This window comes from Xyrauchen texanus, chromosome 40 (genome assembly GCF_025860055.1).
Source record: "Xyrauchen texanus isolate HMW12.3.18 chromosome 40, RBS_HiC_50CHRs, whole genome shotgun sequence".
Classification (NCBI taxonomy): Eukaryota; Metazoa; Chordata; class Actinopteri; order Cypriniformes; family Catostomidae; genus Xyrauchen; species Xyrauchen texanus.
In genome coordinates, this window is record NC_068315.1 from 13,995,216 (window position 1) to 14,019,940 (window position 24,725).

General features: G+C 37.8%; 1 protein-coding gene across 2 annotated transcripts in view; it reads right to left on the bottom strand.

Annotated features, from left to right (window-relative positions):
• The window catches only part of etv4 (ETS variant transcription factor 4), a 31,871-nt gene that overhangs the window by 2,803 nt on the left and 4,343 nt on the right, over positions 1–24,725 (bottom strand). For both annotated transcript variants that reach the window (XM_052113269.1, XM_052113270.1), the window contains exons 4-10: positions 23,100–23,153; positions 10,957–11,086; positions 10,636–10,839; positions 9,945–10,231; positions 3,793–3,861; positions 3,166–3,213; positions 2,059–2,231 (exon numbers count right to left, since the gene is read on the bottom strand). In XM_052113269.1, coding sequence (XP_051969229.1) covers positions 2,059–2,231; positions 3,166–3,213; positions 3,793–3,861; positions 9,945–10,231; positions 10,636–10,839; positions 10,957–11,086; positions 23,100–23,153 — 965 coding nt within the window. The remainder of the gene's footprint in view (positions 1–2,058; positions 2,232–3,165; positions 3,214–3,792; positions 3,862–9,944; positions 10,232–10,635; positions 10,840–10,956; positions 11,087–23,099; positions 23,154–24,725) is intronic.

The window sequence follows — 24,725 nt, forward strand, 5'->3', positions numbered from 1 at the left end:
TTAGACTCTCCATACACACCACTAGTGACCTAACTGCCAGTCACTGGTGACATGCAGCGACAAAGTAGCTGGCAGTGTGAACGCAGCTTTAGATCGGGACATTCGCACAACTCATTGAAGAGGCACTGACCACACAGAGAAATGCCAGTTTTGGAATTTGTAGTTATTTACATGACATGCTTCCTTATTATTTTAACTTTAATAAAGCTATAACACATTAAATATAACTGCATTTAAGATGTAACGCCGAGGTGTTTACGTTCAACACGCAAGTTTTGCTTTAGCGGAGCAGCTGTGAATGTTTAGAGCGCATCTGGACTGTGATTTCTGTAATTCTTCCTCTCTTCAGTCAGGCCCAAACTGCAGTGCTGCTCTCACGCATCATTGTTAAAGTTTAATGGGATCTCATGTTACGTTAAATGAGACTAAATGACTACAATTTTTGTAGACAATTTTTTATTGTCGACGTTGTCCAATCATTTCAGCCCTAAATAGCACCCAAAAATGTGGTTACACCACTGTTTATTCAAAAGAATACAGCGGTGTTCACAGTTAAGCAACTGTTAAAATTCAAACTTTATTCACAAATGTTCTTGTAGCACCCATAGAAATGCATTGCATGTTATGCTTAACAAGAGCTAAAAAGGAAACTGCATAAGATAATTCAACGACTATTTAAATGGCACATTAAATGGCACAATATCCTCATTAAGAGTTTTACTCCAAAAGAAATTAATAGTAAGTTTGAAACATCTTGCATAAAATCATGTCCACTAACATTAAATTAAAACTCTATATATTATAAAAGTGGTTTTATTCTACATGCCATGGAGAGGGTCCCTTCATGGGATGACCATTTTAGGATCACATGACCAGCCGAATATTACTTACTTAATCTCACTTTCACTCATGGATTAAATTAAACATGGCTGACTCTGAATAGGGAATTTTGACAATGGCATCTGTAACTGAAAACATATGCTACATCCAGGCCCCTAGGTCAGTTAGTCCAAGGTGACAAAAAATATTGTTAAATGTCAGTTCATGATACCAAATGCATTTACTCATGTTAAAAAATAGAACCTTATTGAAAAGTGTTACCAAATTATCTGTATCAGTCCTAAAAATACAATATTGGTCAATCGCTACCATGTTAGCTGTATTACAGCTGGTTTGCCAATATGATCTGTTTTTCTGTTTGTACTCAAAAGAGCAATGACTTCATCTGAACACAAGGGGTCATTAGTGAATGCACGATAGCTCCAAACCATGAGACGGAAGGGCGAGTCCCCACAAATGTATTCTGTTCCCTTTTATACAACCAAATTACCATGAAACTATGACCAAAAACACAACACAGCACACTGTTCAGGAATCTGATCTTAGCTCTCAAACCTAGAGGAAATACAAATTTATCCTTCAACAAAACTTCAAGGTTCAACTTGAGGACCCTTGAGAAAAACAATCTCTGTACCACAGGCCTGTAAACTTGTGGGGATACTGCCATTTTTTTCTCAGAGGAAAATATTGTTTGTTTGGAAAGCCAAGCCTCAATTGTGATAGTAAAACTTTGTTAGTAATGAATGTTTCATATGGACAGTAGGGCAAAACTGATGGATGCATCTCTGCATGCAAGTCTGCTGAGTCATGCCATTTAGCCGTCTACTGACCACAGACAATGGGAGGTTAACGTCCGTGTCTCGACCGCTGCGGTGTGCTTAGGCTCCGGCAAAATGGAAGGTTGTAATATTTGGTAATGGAGCCATTCTCCACTTTATTTCACTATGCTGTTAAGCGGGGTAAATAATGCATGGCAGCTAATGGAAAATAAGCATTGTTTGGATGAGTTCTTAGACCCTAGGGAAGTGTGAGTTGATTGCAAGCAAATCTCTAAAACCCATTGTTTATTGTCTTTATACTCTAATGATAGTTGAAAAAAAGACCACATAGAATTGATCTGAAAACCAAACATTCATTTTGTCCTCTTCTTCTTGAATGATCAGTTACTTCTAATATCTTTTGGATAAAAGTTATATTTTGTGTGACATTTTGCATCACCTCCTCTGGTTCAATGAGTTTGAATTCCATGCCACGGCCAGTCCACGCAATGAAATGCACATTGCCAGGGTCGTCGAGGAGGGCCACCAAGAACTGCCAGAGCTGCAGTGAGCCACGGCGCTGATAGGGGGTGCCCTCACGAAACACGCCACCCCCTTCTTGCTTCACCTCGCCTAAACACAGAAAAAAGATCATCCATGAATTCACCTGTAAACTATAATTACCTTTAAAAAATGTCTTAATCCAAGCTAAAAACAAATGATATCTGTAATGCTGAATTAAGACCAGGATTAATGTTTTAAAAGGGTGGATGAGCATCAGAACAAAGGAATAGAAGGTGTGATTGCGTAAGTCTATCATTTCCTCTCTTGTCTATAATTTCCCTTTAAAAGTCAAGCCTTAGTGGCAGTATGCCTATGTTTGAGCATGGGAACACTGACAGTAACTGACACCACAGCTGGCTGCTTCTACTATTTCAGCTAGTGCAATATCCTGCAACAGTTCAAGACCTGACTTTCAACTGGACTGTGAGAAACTGACAAATTTGCTGCTTCACAAAATCCATGGTCATCGTCATGTACCCTCTTAACCAGCTCAACTCAACAATACTTATACACTACTAGTTGTGCAATTCAGCACTGCTATGGCAAGCCAAATTTACTTTTAATCATGTGCAAGAGATTCATTTTAGGTATCAACAATTACATTTTAACTAGTTAAATAATTCTTGAAATGGGGAATAGAATTACATTTGCACTAGTAAAAATGTAATTCTTCATATTATAAATGTCATTATTACTCACAGAAATATACATTCTTGATATAAAAAAATTGAATTTCATCTAGTAAACAGTTCAGCTTGCTTGAGCAGTACAGATTTTTCTTTCATTACAAATGATTCTTAGTATAACAATTATGTGAAAGTTGAATTAAATTTCTCAGTATTTATTATGTCACCCTTTTGCTTCAATAACAGCATGCACTTGTCGTATTGCAAGGCTAAGATGCAGATAAATTAATGTTCTTGTTTTTGTTGGTGTAGTTTTAGTTGCAGTACTAATTGACTGTCGAGACCATAGACGTTATGTCTGGACATGTAAGACTCACCTTCAAATTTCTCAGGAACAAGGCGGGAGTCATTTTCAAACATGTAGCCTAAAGACAGGACAGGGGAAGTGTTAGTGCACAGCTTTGATAAGGGTCTTTGTACCAGTCAAGGATACAAAGACAATATGAGAAATATTGTTAATGCATTAATGGCAATCATTATTAATAACATATCCTCAAGGTACAGTACAGTAACTGAAGATATATTGCACTGGAATTTATTATACCACATGAGGCATGGGAAACATGTAATCTTGATGGTGTTATATTTTTGGTTCTGTGAAGCAAAGGACTTTAAATTTCTATATCTAATGGTCCATTACAGATCATCTAACAAATGAAAATTCCCAAAATGGTGCGGCAAATGCAGCGAACGGAAAGGATGGTTATTTTTCTTCACTCCAGGAAAAACACCCGCCTTTTCCAGTAGTAATATTTACCCAGAATTCTTTAAGCAAGGGAGAAACGAATATCTGTGCCAACAGCAACACAGACCCTCAGGTCTGGTTAGCCAGTGACCGCACAGTTCTGGCAAATCCTGATTTGCTTTAAGTGTGTACACTCTAGAATTATACTAGAAGAACAAACCATGTCCTGAGACTAGACCTTTGTTAGTGTGCTTCTAACCTTCACTGTTGTGCTGTGGGTTGTGATAGCCCTCGTTGTGATGGTACATGGAAGCGCAAACAGGCACATCTGTGGGGTAAACATAAATCCATGACCCTCAGTAATGAATGAATGCAAATTAAATGACAATCTTTATCTCTGGTACATCTGCAGAATGATAACCTCTGCCACTGTGTGCAGCAGGACAAAAGGAGCATTTGTCATAAGTGTCATTTGTCATAATATCACCTGTCTGCAGATTTTTAGGTATTAAAGAGCATGGATGTAAAACAGTCACTAAGCACTGCAAAAGATAGAGCACAACTGTCGTACCACTCTTCTGTCTCAATACAATTTTAATGTGCTTTATTGGCATGACAAAAAAGCTACATTTGTATTGTCAGTGATAGCAGTGTAGTTGTGTATGTACAATGACAAGGAATATCAAAATGCAAAGAAGTAACATTAACAGATAAAATGAAATGTCAATTGTGCAAAACAGTCTAAATGTCAATAAAAGGCAGATGCTATTTGCACCTTGGTGCAAATAATGGTATATGCTATTTACACCCCAATGCAAATAGTGGCTGATATTATTTGCACCCCAGCCCTGGTGCAAATAATGGTAGATACTAATTGCACACCGGTGCAAGTGGCAGATGTTATTCAAAAACCACGGTAAATAAGTTCAGAGATGAAAACACAGTCAGATCACACTGTTCCTCATATTGTGCACCAAGTTGTTACTAAAGAGCAGTTCTTGTGTTAATCTAATCTCTCTCTTGCTCTCGCCCTCTTTCTATATGTACTGTTTAAATAAGAAATTGTTAGTTTGTGAGGTGGATCAGTGATTCATGCCTGGAGAATGCAGTGGCCGAGGCCCTGATAAGAGGTCACCAGAGAAAAGAGCTCTCGACTCTGAAGGACTGGAGTACTTTTCTACATAGGCAGCTCAAATGAATGTTACTATTGACTGAGATCTTAGACTGTAAGCAATGAAGGGGCAAACTTGTTCACTCTTATACTGTAATGTTGCCATGTGTGCAGAAACACCTGCAAAGGATCCCTTAAAAAACAAAAAATGGCATGGCGTTCAAATAAGTGTCAGTAAATTCCAACACTGTGCTCCTTTTTCATGTTAGCAAGAAAATACAATGGGTTTCAAAAGTCTGAGACCAAATTGAAAATCTGGGTTTCAAAATCTATATCAAACCTAGAAAAAATAAAGTTAGGAACTCAAATATTTTAAAACAAAGAAACATTAAAACAAACGAATAACAAATGTTGTTCTCTCTTTCTAGGTCACTAATCAAATAAGCAAACTTGTGACACTAACCATGTTAACTACTTCGTACAAAAGGCCAGATTTACTTGCTTCCATTGAAGGACACAACATGCTCTATAGAACATTCTCAAATCATGCTGAGATAACATGGATCATCGATATTTGCACACAGTCTGTGCGAGCTAGAGTACATGCTGATATTAAAGCAAAATGGGGGCACACCAAATAATACAAAATAATTAAATTCACTAACACTCAGTTTTTCTGTTTTAGCTCTTTGTTTTTGTTCTGTAGCAGTGGGGCAGCCACTGGGCTGGGCAGGGATGAATCTACTGATAATGTGCTGTACAAACAGGGGCTTTACCTCAGACAGCACAGTTTATCCACACACAAATATCATTTTGCTTCAGGCTATCCCCACCAAAGTTGCCACATTTCTGCTTACATGACCTCTAAAAAGTATCAAGCTTTGTCAAGGGCATTTGTTAAATAAGACAAATAGTACCACAAAAAGTAAAAAGAAATACCAGGAGTCAGGTGATGCCATGCGAGGTTCTGATGGGTGAAGGGCGAGCTCTGGGCACTTTGTTAGTTTTAACACTACTGTCATAAACCGGTGAGATTCGATATACTACAGGAGTAGTTCTAGGAAGACAATATGAATATGAATTCTAAATCTTCGGGGTCTGGAGACATTAAAAAGACACTTACATGCTCAAGCTGACGCCCCTGACAAGACCGCGGACCAGGGAGCAGATTTGGCCAGGTGAATTGGGAAATTCGACAGTAGTTCTTGAAATTATCAGTAATGCTGACGAAGGTTGTTGCTGACTTGGAAGATCTTTATATGTTGATCTATCACTGCCATGGAGACAAAATTCACTGAAGTGGTTACAAGAGTTGGGGACGTCAAGAAATGGACTGATAATCTGGAGTCATCAGAGAGGGAATTAGCCGCGACCAAGGTGGATTTGGAGCACGTCTGGGAGAAGCTGGAGGATATTGAGAATCGTAGTCGGCGAAATAACATCTATATTGTTGGATTTCCTAAGGAAGCATAGGGTCAGAATATGGTGGAATTCCTGGAAGGGCTCTTTTTTAGTCTGCCATAAGATGGAAATCGAGCGAGCTCACGGGGTTCGGCTCGGGGATTCGCTGAGGGAGACTGAGAGATCTCAAGCTGAGATCATCTGATAAAGATCTTGTGTTATGCGAGGCGAGGAGTAAAGGAAGGCTTTCTTGGAAAAACCACAGCATTTTTCTTGTTCCCAGACATTGCGAATTCGACAAGAGAGAAAAGTGATAAATTCAAGGATGTTCCCGGCCAAATTGGGATTAGATGCTAAGGATGGCCATAAAACATTCACATTCCCATATCAAGCATTGTCCTTCATAAAGTCAATGGAGTGTTATTTTGTGGTACTCACGTTGCAGCCAAGTGGGCCTGACTCACTGAACATTCACTTGACAGCTTGAGGAACTGAGCACCTTTTTTGTTTCTTTTTGTGCTGGTTCCACCTAGCGGCTGGAGTTTGTTTTGTTGATTAACACTCCTTCAGGACAGTGTTGTGGATGAAACTGCACGTTCTTTGAGCTTATCCCTCCTATTGGCTGGAGTTTGTTTTGTGGAGTATTTCTTGCAGGACATTGGAGTGATTAGGTAATTTGTCTCTTGTTTTTTTTCTTTTCTTTTTTTTTTTAGTGCTGGTTCTGCCTAGCAGCTGGAGTTTGTTTTGAGAAGGAACACACCTTCAGAACAGTTTTGTGAATGAATCTACATGTTCTTTGTGTTTATTCTGCCTCTTTGCTGGAGTTTGTTTTATAGATTATCTTTTGTTGTGTAATTCTGTCTCACAAAATTTGTATAGAACCACCAGACTTGAGCATTCCAAAGGCAAAGTTGTCACGGGGGCTCTCGTAGGCGTACGTGTACTGTTTGAGTTTAGAGGGAAGTTTGGGGTTTGATTGTTGCTTTAATGTTGGAATGTGGTCTTTAGAATTTTAGAATTTTAGACATACAATCCATTTTTTCACATATGTCAAAATGTAAAATGTTAATATGAGTGGATTGTCTCTCTCCACGTGGAATGTGAATGGGTTGGGGCACCCCATAAAAGGAGAAAAGAAGAGAAATAACCTAAGCATAAGAAATGTGATATACTGCTTCTTCAAGAAACACATCTTTCCCCAAAGGAAGCTGAACATTTTTGGAAGATATGGGGTGGACAGGTTTTCTTTAGAGCTGGCTCAAGTAAGAGCTGGGGAGTCATTACAATGATAAGTAAACATATGCAATTCAAATGTCTCAAACAGATTAAAGATAAATTAGGAAGAGTCATTATTGTTCAAGCAGAAATTCAGGGGCAATCAGTCTTATTTTGGCTAATATTTACGCACCTAACGTTGATGATAAGGGCTTTTATAACATCCCATCAAGCTCTATTAGTCTATTAGATCTATTAGGGAGTGGTGGTGGTGTAGTGGGCTAAAGCACTAAACTGTTAAGCAGAAGGTCACTGGTTCGATCCCCACAGCCACCACCATTGTGTCCCTGAGCAAGGCACTTAACTCCAGGTCTCCAGGGGATTGTCCCTGTAATAAGTGCACTGTAAGTCGCTTTGGATAAAAGCGTCTGCCATATGCATAAATGTAAATGTAAATGTAAATCTATTAAAGTCGCTGGCACCCCTCATGATATAATATTGGGAGGAGGCTTTAATCTTTTGATGGACTCCTTGATCATAGTGAAGCAAAAGTGTGCAAGCCCCCTAGTGCAACATTGATGCTTCACAGGATGTGCAAATATCTTGGTCTTCCAGATATTTGGAGACTTTTGAACCCATCTGGTAGGGACTATACATTTTTTTCATCAGTCCATAAGATTTATTCTAGAATAAATATTTTTTAAGTCCCTCATTTTAAGTCCATCATTTAATCTGCTGTTGATTGCTCAATTGGAAACATCTTCATCTTAGATCACGCCCTTGTGAGTTTAAAGGAGTTACCGCATACGGAGAAAAAGAAAAACCCAAAAAAGTCAAATTCATGCTGTCTTTGTTTAAAATAGTTAGATTCAGTTTTCATGACCATAACACTTTTTTATGGCCATCTATGTCTGTTAGATCACTGTTGGTAGTCTTTTACAGAACACCTACGCAGGGTGTTGTGTTTCTACCCTGTTTCAGTCACTAAGCTGAGTGGGAGGAGGTGAGCTCATCCGGGTTGTGAGTGTATCGCCCGAGCCCCCCAGCTACAACACCATGCCCCTTCCCTTCAATACAACTTCCCATCGCTCACCTCCCTATCCTCCCTCATGCCCCGCTCGACCATGCCAGTGCACAGACTCGAGTTACTGAGGCTATGCTCATTTTTCCTAAATGAGTTCATTTGTCTGCAGAAAAGAAAGCCGCTGCTGCAACCCTACACCCGCAAGCTCTCCACTGGGGATTCTAGTCTTTCCAGTGTCCTCCATTTCTCAATGAAATTCCTATGCCTACCTCCCCTCCCTCTTGAAGAACAGAAAAAAGGGGAGGGGTGAAGGAGTGACCAGAGAGAGAAGTACAGAAATATTGTTGAGACCTTTGCAAAGTGTCAGTGGATGTGGATGATTTTGTTTGAAGGGCACAGAGAAGACGAGAGAGTAAAACAGAGCGCGAGATTTAGGGGTTACATCTGTGCTGATTTTCAATTGTTTATCCATTTAAACAGCTTTGACCAGAGCATCTCATATCCCTGTTTTTTTTTAGCGTCTCCCGCAAAGTGGCAAATTTTTTTAGATGCTGTGAGAAGGCAGAAATATTTCAACTTTTAAAAATGCATCTTTAGATAAGTGCATTTTGTGATATTCATTATGCAGTGTCTAGCTTAAATATTTTGTACACTTTGACAACCAAATTAACAGCATTAGGGGCTGTTTAAACAGGATGCATTCTTGCATTCTATCTGCACTATTTTTTTTAACTGTTTGTCTATGCACACATGCTTCGGTTGGATGTCTTTGGCCTGTGCATTGCATCTTGATGTGTTTTTAGCATCTTAATGATATGGTGTCACGTTCAAAGTAGTTCAACTTTGAAAAACAAATCTCAAGAACCGTTTGGTTCCATTTTGTTGCATTCTGTCTTGCTTTTTGTAAACACAAGAATGCATCCTGTGTGAATGGCCCCAAACAATGCAAATGACCCTTTCTTACCTGCTCAATTCTAATAGAACATGTACACACTGTATGTACAATATAATATATGTCTATAATATATAGATCTAATAGCACATCAACAGAACAGACAGACGGGTAGAAGTGGAGGAGAGCATAAGTGAGGAGACCGGAGACAGAAGTACAGAAATACTGCTGAGATATTTGCAAAGTGTGAGTGGAGAAGAGCAAAGTCCTTTGAAAGGGAAGGTGAAGGAGGGAGAGAGAGAGAGAGAGAGAGAGAGAGAGAGAGAGAATTTTTGTACATTTTAACCACCAATTAACTTTTTACATTGCTAGTCTTAACCACAGTCTTTGATTTTCCAGAAACAGAGAGGAGAAGAGACACAATTTCAAAGCTTCTCACATGGCTCAAATTTCAGCATGAGTAGGACTCTGCTGTGATCTTTTTACTGTTCTTCGAGTGAATTATTTCAGTGTCAACCTTTTCCACAACCTAGTAAGTTGCCTACATAGTCTGCATTTAGAATCACTAGCAACATGCTGATATAAAACTTGACTGGATTTCCTTAGTGAGTTGAGTCTCTTGTCCGGAGTTATATTTGTTTGGTGTGCATGTTACATGCAGAGAATTCCAAATCATTCACCTATAAGGTTCCATCTCTGTTAGGAAGATTCCTTAAAAGGTAGCTACCTATGTAGCCACTACATTGGTACAAACCCTGACTCTCTTACCAGGTTCATAAGTGTAGTCAGTGGGTTCCTGTTTGACCATCAAAAGGGCAGGAGGAAACCGGTGAGGCTGTGGCCCAGCCATGTGGGTAGCCCGGTCGTACAGAGGGTCCAGATACTCCTGCTTGAAATTCTGCTGAGGAGGATAAGGCAAGCAGGGGTCAGAGTGCTGCCGACAGTAGCTTCCACTTCCACTCCCACTGGTATGGGCAGGATGAATTCGCTGCATTGCTTGGCCTTGGGAACTGAATGGTGGACACATCTCTGCCGAGCCGGAAGGGAACCTGGAACTGTGGGAAAAATATAGGATGAAGCCTTGATCATCACAAAAACACTGGTAAAATAGAAGGATCCATTACATGCTCTCTTCTAATTAAACATTTACATATATACTGTAGGTATAATATAGATCAATTACGACATTGAACAGAACAGTATTTCTTAAACATTGTCCTAGAGGACTCTAAATACAACACATTTTGGATGCATCCTTTATCTAATACACCTGATGCTATGCACCAACTCATTAATAGAGGGCACCATGACCTGAACAGTGTTGAGGATCCTCCAGCACCAGATTTGAGAAACACTAACAGATCATAGGTGTGACTAATTGACAAAAATAAGTGAAAAAGTGTGTTTATTCGATGAGTATCTTTCCGAACAGGAATACAGAGTGTGTTAGTGGCATTACCTAAGGTTCATGGGGTAATGGTGGCTGTGACAAGCATGGGACTGGCTGGCTGAGGGAGGATTCATGTACCCTGACTCCGGCCGAGTGCCCACTGTTGGTTTTGGGGAGTAATGCTGCATAGGAGACATGGGAGTCCCTGGGCAAGAGCTCTTTGATCCTGTTGCTGCCATTGCTGCCACGGCTGCTCTTTTCTGCTCATAGGCACTGCAGAGAACACAGACAATATCAAACTCAACAATGCTTTTCTTTCTAGTTATAGATCATGTCTGCACCATCAGAGTGTTTAGAGGAGTCTATATTGCTTGGCTTGTTTTAACTGACCTGGCGTAAAGGCACTGCTCTCCATTGGGGTAGCTGAAGCTCTGCTTGTGGCTGCAGGACTGGCTAGGGTCTGATCCGGGACTCTGAGGCTCTTTCTTGATCTTCACAGGTGGGCTATGAAATGCAACTGCTGCAATACAGAGAGAAACTGGTACACTAAAAATGGCAAATATGTTGGACTAAAAATACTACACAAGTTCATGACTCACAAATCTAAACAAGAGTACAAGGAGAAAAGATACACATTTGAGCATTCCTACTACTTTATAAGGTCTTGGTTTGTCCTTGGCTATAGTGAGGGCAGTAGAACATGCAAACATGCAATCATACTTACACACCCACACAAGCATTTAAGCAAATATTTGTAACTTCTCACCTAGATTTAACTCCACCATAGTTGACATAGTAAAATGTATTATGTTCCCTGCACTCAACTTCAAAGGACATCATAAGCAATTAAACAGTGCTGTTTGAACACTCCAAGATCATGCCAAGTTCTGTGCACAGTCCTGTTCCTGTGCCACTAGAGATTTCCTCCACATAGGATGCTCTACTACGGTAAATCACTTAAAATTCTCTTAAGCTGGGTCCGAAATTAACTTTTTGCCACATCTGTGTGGTCAAATTTTGCTGGTCAAAAACATTTCTTACAGACCATGAAACAATATTTTGCATTAGTTTTATCAACAACAAAATAAAAAACAATCCTCTCACATTTATGGCAGAAAAATTATTGTGTCACTAGCAGCAATATAGACAAAATCTCCATATACTTGAGGGGCAAACTTGTTCAAACAATCTGACATAAAACATGTTATGTTGCAGTTGCATATACTGGCCAACTGGCATGTAACCCCATTTAGATTACTCCAAGTAAAATTTTGCTTGTATTTGGTAGTGGTTAATTTTTCGAAACTTGCAAGTCAATATAATTTCTATTAATCACTATTGAAAATGAGATCGAACAATTTTATTTTGGGGGGATTCAAAGAGCAGAACTGCTAAAAACAATTGATTGTGGTTAAATGAGTATGTCTTTTATAAACACACAGCAGCTGGTCATTTACAAAATAATTGTAATGTTTCTTCAGGCCAGCTTTTAGAGGAGATTTTGGCATTTGGCTGAATAGTAGCAGAGGAACCACCCAGCTTGCATGGGGTCTGGGTCTGAGCTGCAGTGCTGTTTATTATTGGATGGGAGCAGCCCGGCTCACAGACTGCACAGTACAGGATGTTTTTCTGGGCTGCTCAGGTTAAACAGCAGCAGCTGTGCTAGCCCAGCTGAGCAGAAGCTCTGTGTTTATGGCTGTTTATGTGATGATTGTTGTGGGCGTAGACCTAATAGAACAGGCACTGCTGAAACACAAGCCCAGGGAATTACACATTTCATTCACAAAATAAAGAGGAGGGAATGGCCTTCCTATACTGTAATACTGCAGCACAATGTGCTGCCATCTGACAGGCAATACTAAAACAGATAGCTAGAGAGAGACCAAGTCAGGACAAAGCCAGGTTAAGCATTTACAAGTTTTCCACAGTTGTAAAATAAAAAAATTCAATTGTGATCTTCAGGCCTGGAAATGTCATGTGAATTAGACAAATCTTAATAAAAATTCTTTATAAAAATCCATATAGTGAAAGCACATTTTTCAAGCTTTGCTCTGCCTGAAATATTTAACTGCCTAGAAAGAGTCTCTTTGGAGACTCATTGGGGATATTATTGTGTAAATGTTTGAATTTAAAAGATTTGTATCTTCACACCAACATTCTATATCAAGTGATTCATAATATATCCTTAATTCCTATATCCTTAAATTACCTGAAAAAAGGTCTGTGAAAAGTCTGTGAAATTCATTGTTCAAAAAGTCTGGGAAACCTGCATTTATCTTGTTTTACCCATGCTGGACGGTGTTGATATTGTCTTCCATTCAGCCCATGAAAACATCTAATGCGGAAATATTGTAAAAATAGAAATCACTCTAGAAAATAAAACCATTTCATTAAAAATAGTTATCAATCTTCTCTAAATACACTTAAAATGGGAAGTAACAGAGTAGCTTTTTTTTCCATAGATAGAGGGACACCTTGGAAACATGAAACATAATCATAACATTATATGTCCAGCTGTTGTTAAATATCCCTGAGTTTATAGACTGATGGCAGCCGAGTAAACAGAGAAGTGACAATGAAGGAACGTCCTGTTCTCTTTTTTCAGAGTCATTTACCTCAAGCACTCCATTTCTGCTTTCTCTCATTACAATTCATGTGAAAGTTGCATCACAAAAGTTGGGGGAGGTACTAAATATGCTTGGTTCTTCTCCTGTTAATTGCGTGGGCAATGATAAAGAAAGATTCTTCAAACTTACCAGAGTGCTTGCCAACATAATGCCAAAAAATAGAAAGAGGAATTCTTTATAAATATGTTTAAATTTAGGTTTTACTGGAAAGACTCTGTAATCCATGCCAACTCTGTTACAGCAATAGCTCATCAAATAGTTGAAATCAGTGGTGTCAAAACACATCAAAGCAGAATGACTTGAGGAAAAATATAAATATATATAAATATTCTCAAAAAATATATATGTCCATTGATCGCATTGAACTACAGCAGGACAGATTAACTTGTTCAATTCTTGTGTTTCTGTTTCATGTTATCTCACATCCTACAGGGGTTAAACCTTTCTTTTAACGATTTGGTGTTCATGCACATAATTTACTATTTTCAACAAACTGGATCTGGGTCATACAACTTCAGGGTGACCCATTTCATTTTTTCAGTTTAGCAATAATGATGATGTGTGCAAGGAAAGTCACCACTGAATGATTATTAGATAAAAGATTTTTGTTGTTTTAATATTCAGTTTTATATGGCTTATTAGAGCTACTAAAGTTATCCAGCGAAGTGTCTCTTTTTATCGTCAATATTAGACTGATCACAATGTAAATTTGGCAGCAACATGTCAAACGTTTTGATTTTAACAAAATTTTAATCACTGCCTCTATGTGGCCAAAGCTGGAAGTATTGTTAAAAGTATGGGTACATGTGAACTCTAGTTTCAGGGTGAAATGTCCACAGAATAGTGCCAAAAGCAGTACATTATGTAATACATTCAACAGGAATGCATTCTTTATTAGCTCTACCCCTTAACCTAAACCCAACAGTCAATGGAGTAGAAAAAGCAACCTCCGAATGATGCTCATCATTGATTATGAAAACGTGATTACTTCCTGGTTTCCATGGGACCAGAACCCATGTCTGGGAGGCAGCATCACAAGAAAAGATAAACACATTTGAATTGTAGCAAAAAATTTCTGGGGGGTAGCGTTTGTCTGTTATAAGGCTAAAAGGAGTCTGTCACGGTGCATGAATCATGTTGTCATTATTAATGTTTGTTAAATAGTCCTTAAATACTAATTTCATCTGTAGGCCTTACATGTAATGTAAAGCCTCTGGTGAATTAAATGAAGAATCTATTATTTTAGTTCCTATTTTTCTACCCATTTAGGTTTTTAAAGCAGTATTAATTTAATTTTAAGCTCTAGAAGAGCATGTTCGTGGGTACATCAAGGTTTAAAAGAAAATGGTCTGTATAAAGTGACATTTTGTCCATGCTGACCATGAGCTTAAAATTAGTATGATTTTGACACCACAAATCAGCCATTATTATAAACTTATTTAAAGAATCCTCTCCTTACTTTTGATTGCTGATTTTAACAATTCACATATCCCTTCAAGCTACATCTAAGTGTGAAAAACCAGTATCATTTTACTTAAATGACAAGAGTGTCTCCATTCAGGATGGGCCTATAGAGACAGGCAGGGCTAGAGGTGGGAACTGGACTTTACATGTAAATAGCATGATTCAGTGAAGAGGATCAGAGGTGAAAGGTGATGGTCATGGTTGAGTGCTTTAGGAAGCAGGGGATCATTATAGAGGGCTATTCAGTCAACTACCACCACAACTAAATCTCAGGACCTCGATAACCCCCCACCCCAGAGAAAAAAGATCCACCAGCTGTGACAGATGGAGGTAAGGTGGCTAAACAGAGAGCTCTGAGGTTTCGTCCACTGGTTGTGTTCAAAGTACAAGTAATCAATAGCCAATTGATAAAAAAAAGCTGCCAAAGCTACTGTCCAAGCTGTTCTTTTCTATACAATAAAAATTAATGGAGACTACGGCTGTTATACAAGATTCTCAAGGCAAGATTTTCACTCAATGTCATCTAAAATTTCAGTCTGTTCCTAACACAAAGCTATTATTTGGCATTAGATTACTATTAAGATTTATTTATTGTAAGATAGTGTATGAGTCATATGGATTATTGTGAACTATCCCTTAAAAGGCTGTACAAGAACTTCTCATCACTTTACTTTTCAGTTAAACCATACCACTAGTGATTATCTGGACAGTTTAAAGCACTGTATGTTCAAGGATTACATTCTGGTAAATGAAAAATTATCATCTCATGACAGCCACACTTAAGGCCAAATCCTCATCAACTCAATTTAAACTAAAGTTTAAGTAATAACATCTCTAGTCTATAAACATTTACTACACAGGAGGAACATGACTGCTGTGACCTACAGTTAGATAAAGCACAATATCCTGAATAGAATGAGTTATTACGACTGTTGGATAAAACTTTGAACAAACAGTAACCAAAGGATTATCGCATTGGGTTTGGTGTGATGGAGCAAATCATTCATGTAGGTTTGATATTTTAGCTGATGTTTAGACAAAATCTGATTTTAGATTATGATAACAGCCTCAGTCAAGAGATGCCACCTGGCTTCCAACTGGCCATTTGAGACCAACAGTGACAAATCAATAAGTACAACAAGGAATCCAATTATGTCAGAATGGCAGGACTGATTTTGGGAAGCCCACTTAACACTGCTCTCTAAGCTAGCCTGATGATATTTTTTCATCTGGCTGTCATAGGAAGTACATCAGGTGTTTAATATAAATAAAAGTGACAGCACTGCGAAACAGAATGTCTACTCTAATAATAATAATTCTATTTCAGAGTGTCAAAACACTGTCTACTAAAATAATGATTCTATTGTGGAATGTACATGTCAGATAAAACAGATCCAAAGTCCCAAATTCTTAAAGAAATGTATGGAAACAGACTGGGAAATGCTACAGATAAAACTTGTAATTAGACAGTAAAATGTACATATTTTCAACAATAATTGTTTCATAAACATTTTCCATAAAAATTGCATTCTGACTGTCAGTGATTTCCCATTCAGTTTTCAGATGGCTATTTGTAGCTTAAAGATTGTTGACAATCTTGAATGACAAGATAAGTACAAACTGACAAACCTACAAGGCTCATATCTCATGTGAACCCATATATGTGCTCTCTCAACACATCCTTTGTCTGGAAGAGCATTGACACAGCTTTTGGATGCTTTGTGTGTTTAAGTGTTTTTGTGTAGAAATGTCATGCTGTGATTGGGTGTGGACAAGACTGGCTGGAGGCATGTGGCCTGAATGATGTCCAACATGTTTTTGTTAACCCTACACTATCACTTCCCTTTATGACAGATTATTATTATTATTTTTTTAATGAAGCCCTAAGCCAATAAAAGAAATGCACCATCCTGTTTTTAGAAGAAAACCTCACATTGTCACAAGACAACCTAATAAAAGATTGACTTTGGCTTTTAGAAAAACAAAGACTAAAGTGGTAAAAGTGGATGAGCATAATATATGAGATAGAGTGATGTCACCCAATGCAACATGATAGTGTTTTATGTGGAAAGAGTAATCAAATATCATTCTCCCATTCATCAGCTCTCTACCCCCTCTTAATGTTTAAAGCATATATTGATTTTCTTCTCATTGCAGAATTTGTGTAATGAACTCTACTGTAGAGATTGCCATTCAGAACGGAGATGTGTAGAGTGTCTTTTTATCTCTGAAGTGAGATAACACCTGCCCATTGGATTTCTGTCAAGCCTGTGAGAAATACATTTCTACCGAGTGTTGTCTTGTGTCCCATCTGTGCTGATATCTTAATTATACAGGGCGAGATAGAGAAATGCTCAACCTTTTTCTTAAGGTACTTGATCTACAGCTGGATCACCCTGGATCAATGGATCAGTCATTGCTTTTTCAATACGAGGCCTGACCCTTCACGTTTCAGCCGAACTGCTCTGAAATAATGCTGAACCAATGGACCAGAATATGTGATTTAGACCTTGTGACTTGCACTAGAAAAAGTGCTGGAAAAGACTAAAAATGGTTCCAAATTTTTTTGACCAATACATTTCATTAATTTATCCATGATATTTTCAGTAGTTCGAGATTGCTGGGTAAGGCTTTTTAGAAATAGTTTTCATTCATACCAATTTGCTAATGAATCATTCAGACCAATTTGCGAACCTGTTTGCCCAATGTATCAAAAAGACCGGATCCAAAAGTATGAATCACTTACAAATTAGAATCAAATTGCTATGGCTTATGAGCTTGTTACTCTACAAAAGAGCAATATCTAGCCATTTTTTTAGAGCAGAAAAACATATTTACTATAGTAATTTCCTTGACTTTAAAGATGTTATTTATTATTACTGTTATACAACAGTATCCAAACACTGCTATCACAGTTCACTAGAATCATGGGTACTGGATTCAGCCTCCAAATCTCTGATATCTATTGATTTATGTATGTTAAGTTGCAAGTGTGCCATGTTATCATTAGCCTTTATCTCAGTGTTTCTTTCAATATCAGCAGGACAAAAAAAAAAGAGTGGAAAAGAGTTCCCAATTTCCTGCCAATTTTCAAGGGCAATTTCCTGGGCAAGTTTAGAGTGTTTCCCCCTTAGCCTGTTCTATCTCACTGCCCCACTGATGCATTAAAATACACACTGCTGTCCATTCAATGAGCAAAGTTAGTTTCAAAGTTCCAAAATCAGGAGACTTGTTTTCACACAAGCCTCTGAGCTGTTGTTTACAGGAACTTCCAATCTGGTATGTATTCAGCTTACAAGAAAACATCTTTTTTGAGAACAACTGCCTGGTCTTGAGCAATGTTCCTCTAATAAACTTTCAGACTTAAAAAATAAAAAAAGGTAACATCTAAATTAAATAGTTTTATTATACACCAGCAAAAGGAAGCTTTATAACACCTCACAATAAGGTACAATAAGGTAAGATTAATAAATGCTGTAAAAGTATTATTAATTGTTAGTTCATGTTAACTAATGTTGTTAACCAATGAAACCTTATTATAAAGTGTTATCAGTAATTCTTACTTAAGGTCTACAAAGAAAAAAAAAAGATACAGGAAAACAAATCTTTAAAAGGTGGTGTTCAACAGTGCAGCTCTTAGGCAGTCCAAATCATGAATGGAGATTCCGTTTTCACTTAATGTGCTGCCTCAGCCAGTCCCTCACAACCAGCCCATTCATAAAAAATGTGGGGCTTAAATGTGCGCGTGTCGGTGTGTGTGTACGCGTGTGGCTTGTTTCTCTACAAAAGTTAGTGAAAGAGGAAAGACTGGCCCCCTCTATGGGGTAGAATGACTGGTCTCTGCACTCTTGAGGATGTTTTTGTAGACTTTGTTCCATAGCGGCTGTATTTTGGAAAGTTGAGAGCTTTCGAGCTGCATATTTTGCTAGAGGAGGGGGGGTGGGGTTGGGGGAAGAGTACGATAGAATTATCCACGATATATCAGTTAATTTGAGAGCTAACGTAAGGGCAAAGCAATCCGAACAAGCTTGAGAATTCAGGGACTACATCTTTCTAGATTTTCTTCTCTCTTGCTCTTTTTTTTCTGTAGACTTCTCTTCTGTTTAATTAAATTTATAGCCACAACTTCCTTTATAATTACTACAAGGCACAAAACCAAACAACGGCCATCGCAACACTGCATTTGCTGGATTAACTTACATCTTGGAACACTCAAGTGTTGAGACAGAGAGAAAGGGAGAGTAAAGGCTGTCCAAATGTTCACATTTCAGCTCACTTAAAGGAGAAACGGGATGGGGTGGGGTTAAATCTTCATTCAGAAAAAGGAACATGAGGGGGTGGAGTCTACCCTGCTCTTGGGCATTTTCATGAATGGGAGAAAGACTTCTGTCCTTTGTGCAATTACAAACAGTACAAATGCTGTTAAAAAAAACTAAGCTTGCATTAAATTAAAAACTATTTCACTATTAAACTATAAAATAAAAGAAACTACAAGACAAAATCAACACTCAAAATCTATTCAATTTCTTAAAGGTTATGTGTTAGTTTTGTAATCCGTTGTTCTGTTTTGTTACCCCTGGCCGCTCCCAACAGTCCTTTCTACAACAGTGTCTAGTCTGAAGTCCAGAGGAGTCATGAAATGCATTCCATTGTAAAGAAATATTCTGGGTTTAATGCAGGTTAAGCTCAATCAACAGCATTTGTGGCATAATTTTGATTACCACAAAAAATTAATTTTGATTTCTTAAATTAAAAATCATGGTTACAGAGAGGCACTTACAATGGAAGTAAAATGGGCCAATCAGTAAATATTAAAATACTCACGGTTTCAAAAGTATATCCACAAGACATGAACAAAAATTTTATTAACATACTTTGTGATAAAATTGCATAACTTTTTCAGTTAGATGTTATGCAATTTTACAACTCTGTTGCACTGTAATCCAGCAAATATGCCAATTTAAACAAATTTACAGCTCAAATAACACACAAGTTTTAACATGTTTTAATAGAAGGGCTTCACATTTCTGCCTGTAACCCCTTAAAAAAATTGGCCCCATTTACTTCTATTGTAAGTGCCTCACTTTAACCTCAATTTTGCATTTTTTAAATAAGAGTCAAAAGTATTTTTTGTAGAAATAAACATTATGCTGCATGTCGATTTACCTTAACTATTATTGAACCCAGAATATTTCTTTAACGCATTCACTTTAAATAATAATACTATTATTAATAACAATTTTACAATTATTTATTTTTAATTAAATAATTACATTAAATAATTTTATAAGCTTACATTTTTTTTTGTCTTGTTTTCCAGTTAAAAATATAGGCATTCTTTCAAGAAGACGTATTTACATGAGAAGCAAAATTGCATATATTTGTTTTCAGAAAATATATATATATATTTTTTGTTTTATATATAAATAAATTAAATGCATTTGACAATTTATTGAGATTTATGCATCAAACAAGAAAAAGAAAATGCTGATGGGGTAAAAAAATATACAGATATATATTCTTGGAAAACAAATCTTACTCAATTGTGCTCCTCAAGTAAGTTGACCATTTATATATTTTTATTGGACAAGACAAAAACACTGATTAAGAAAATTATTTGTACAGTATTTTACATACATTATTAATGATCCCCAAACTATAGAATTAGTCAAAGTGGGTGCACTTATGTGCATATTCCAAGTTTACAATTTGTGCATTAGTAATCCAACCAACTGCTGAGTTTTATTGCTGATAATGACAAACAGAGGTCACAGCAACGGCAAATGGAGAGTCTCAATGTGTGTGTGTGTGTGGGGGGTAGATTTGCCAGATGTGCAGGTGTTGCACAACAGCATGTTCACATCCCCCCACTTCTTTAATCTGGCATTCTGCTCTGTCCCAGTGTTTTAGACTCTCAGTTGTGCCCAGACTGGAAACAACTTTACTGACAAAACAACTGAACGCTTGACTCGATGTATATTGTTTCGCCACTGATGTATTTACAGACAAAAGGCCAAGAGACAGAAATGAAACATAATATGATGACACAGTTTAGCAAAACATCTGACTCACCAGAATGTCATGTTAATCTCACTACATACAAATGCTCTACCGAGGAGGCTGTGTATTTTAATCTACCCTTCTGAAAAGACCAGCAAACTGGTAACCAGCATAGATTTGGTTTTGGATGCTGGTGTCCCCAAGAGAGTTATTAACTATCTTAACCAGCAAGACTACCAGCTAACCAGCTACATTTATCTGGTGAATAATCAGCACTGACCAGCATAAACCACCTTGAAACAGCAAATTCAGCAAACAGCAAACTTGAATATGCATGCTGGTTTTGTCAGCAGGGTATAAAGCTGGTTGCATAAGTAGACCCACACCATAGAGACCACAAATCATAGAGACAACAAATGTGGGAGAACATGTTTATATTTATAGCTGCCTTGTCAACTCAAGCATTTTCTCAATGAGAAACCTCAAATGGAGAGTATCCATGACTTATAACTGCATTACATCTAAATGAAAGGGTGGGTGTTGCTGTCAGTCAAAGCTTTACGGCACTTAACTAATGTGACAGGCCTGTCAGCTTGAACTCCCATCTTCTCTGTGATTTTTAGGAAGGCTGTCAATGCCAAAGAGTACTGGTGATTGGTTATGTCCTGATGGGGTTAAGTAGACATGACCTTTTCCTGCCCCAGATTTCATCTTCATTTCCTCCCCCTCATTGTTGCACAACAGACATAAACAATATGTTATGGGGAGCATCTGTCTGTCACTAGAGGTCAAATTTAGAAAGGGGTTCCATTGCAGTGTTTGCAAACACAGGTTTAAGGATTACGAGTCCTGAAGAAGGGAAGTCCTCATTCTCAGCAAGCCACCCACTGCCCAATTCATGTTACAATTACTGATTTGGAAAAAACAAATTCTCATTTTCTATGAGTCATACCTTGAACTCTACAACCTTTGAAAAAACTGCTACCAATGATTCCACCACAGGCCACAATAGACTTGCCAACGCGGTAAAGACCCAACCCAATACGTTGTGAATGGCTCCAACAAAAGGTTCAAGGGGAACTGTTTACAGAGTGCACACCACAAAGCCTGGCATGCAATTGACAGTTTCAACAAAACAAGGAAGCCAGTTGAAAAGGCAGCCTCGGTGTTGTGCGGTACAGGAATTTGCTTTACCATTTACACCTCTGATGGGCACAAAAGGGAATCTTTGTGCTTGACTACTGAATGATCTTTTACTGGTTTCCTCAGCTGCTCAATTGAGCCTTTCAGCCACATGCAAATGGAAGGTGCTCTTTAGTACGAACATCCAAATGCGTCAGTGTAAGAATAGTAGGTCATGTATCAAGTGTTTCTCACAGTGCTCGCAACGCCGAGCCGGAGGAGATGACTGGTCCTCTGAAAACATCCACACCCCAGCCTCCAGCAGTTTGTTAATCAATCAGTTTTTGGACAATTGCAGAAAAAAAAAAACTTCTTCCATCTCATTACCTCTTTTTCATCTCTCTCAGCCTCTCAGGTTTCAGATATTTAATTAAAGCTGAATTGTGTTAATTCTGGGCCACTGATGTCACCGATTGGAATTACAAAAATAATTGTTTTCAAACAGGCAGAGAGTCCTTTCCAAAATTCAAGCCATTGGTTGAGCCAATGTTGCTGGGTCAGGCTGGCTGGGATGCTCAAACAAACAGTAATGTTTTGATAGTGCCAGAGTATTTACACTTTTCTTGGGTGTCAACCTACAAATGGCTTACTTGTCTCTGCCTTTTAAAGGACTCAATTTATGCTAAGCTCATTTGTGCCATAATGTTGATTACCACAAAAATGTATTTTGTTTCATCCCTCCTTAAAAAAAAAAAAAAAAGAGGCACTTACAAAGCAATTGCAATTTTTGGATGGTTTAAAAGGCAGAAATATGAAGCTTGTAAATTTTATAAAAGCACTTACAATAATTATTCTGTTAAAACTCATTTATTATTTGAGCTGTAAAGTTGTTTACAGTCATTTTAGGGTTTATTGATATTAAATCGTCATGGCAACATAGTTGTAAAATTTGTTATAACTTTACATAGAATAGGTTAGAAAGTGATTTTGGAATTAAAATCATATTTACATGAATATTATTATGTCCTGTTGCTATTCATTATTTTGAAAATTTTCATATTTTATCATTCACAATTGGCCCCATTCACTTCCATTGTGGCCTTACTGTATCCATTTAAGAAAAGAAGGGACAAGTCAAAATGTATTTTTGTGGTAATCAGTATTACAGCACAAATGCTGTCAATTGAGCTTAACTTATATTGAACCCAGAATATTCCTTTACAATGGATTAGGGGACAGTATTCAAACATTACATTAAAAAGTACACTCTACAGCTTTAATGCCCATGCAAGATATTAATTTAAAGGATGCTGTACTTACAATTCTCTGAGTGGAAGTCAGGAACAAATTGTTCATCACTGTCAGGAACTTGAGCTGCAGAGACCACCAAAGAGGTCAGTCAAAATAAGCATTATAAAAAGATTCATGACAAAAAATATGAACCAGATATTTTTACTCACATTCTTAAAAATGTTGAAAGCTTTTAACAATATTTTATGGTAGTTTAGATTTATGTTTTCCTGTGACTTGTACTTCCTGCCCTCTGTGATTCAAAGATCAGACTCCAAATGTCTTCAAACCAAGTCATTATTTTTGAGCATGCATAGCCTAAATGGACACTGGGGTTTGATGAAGGGACGGGCTGTCCATTAGCCTAGCTTGTGTCTCCCTTTATCATCTCTGTGAAACCTGAGTTACTGCCTCTGGACAGCCCATGACCTTCACCTCCAATTTTCCATGTGCCAGCGCTTTTCCACGGGCAGCAGATCAATATCGTGTATGCGCATGTGAGTGTGTGTATGTGTGCAGATATCTTGATTACTGCTGAATTCCATCAGATGAACTGTAGATGGTCTATTAAACTGAAAAGGGGTGATCAGACGTGCTGTCCTCCCACTTACCCATTACCAACACTCTAGCTTGATCCTGCTGATAGATTTACTGACTTTCAAGCTGATGTAGCCAATTATCTAGCTTATCCATCGTAAGCCAGTTTTGACAGAATAAAAGGGGAATCAGAAGAGAGAATATCAAGCAGTATCGCGTTAATATGACAATCTCTCTTCATGTGCAGTGTACACATGCAAAAAAAACTAAAAGGACATTCTCAGACAATGTTGAGGATCTCTGCTTAGTGAAGTGTTCTGGAATTCATCACCTGCTTTGAAGTCTTTGAAGAATGGCCTTTAAGGTCATGCAATAAGTGTTTGGGGAAAGAGAGGGAGCAATAGAAAGAATAGAGCAGATAAGTACAAGGGAAAGTAGGGGAAGAGAATGAGTGCAATGTGTTTCCAAAGTTTAATGAATCTCTGCCAAGATAACTGATAGCTTTGATCCTATTTTTATGGAAAGATTAGTGCATCTAGCATATTTCTTAGGTGTTGAGAGAGAGTTAAATGTGTATGAGATTATGTTGATCTTAAATGATGCTGTGTCTGTGTTCTTCAAAGATCACACTGGTGAAATCAGCTGACAAAGTCAAGCAATGGAGCTATCCTACACACTGATTGCATAATTATGCACAGTAAAAATCTATACCGTCCAATAAAGGGTAATAATAAAAACCTACAGTTTTGCTGACTCCATTTTTTTGTGTATTTGTACATTTCCAGATGGGATCAAAATTGGAATACAATTCCATGAATCGCCACTGAATTCGGGTGGACAAAAAGGCCTGAATTCACAAGTTTCTATTCTGTACTCTGCATATGATGCTGATAAAACAAAGCTGTCAAATTAAGATCTCAAACAGCTGATAGTAGTACGAATAAAGACAAAGACGTGGTCACACTGTAATGTGTTGGAATACAACAGATAAGATGTAACCATACTGATACAATAAAGGCTTCCGATTTCATAAGCACTGGTCATATTCACTTCCCGTTTATTGCAATGTCAGTGTGAATTTCCCCAAGAACACTTTCTGGAATAAGCTTCAAATAATGC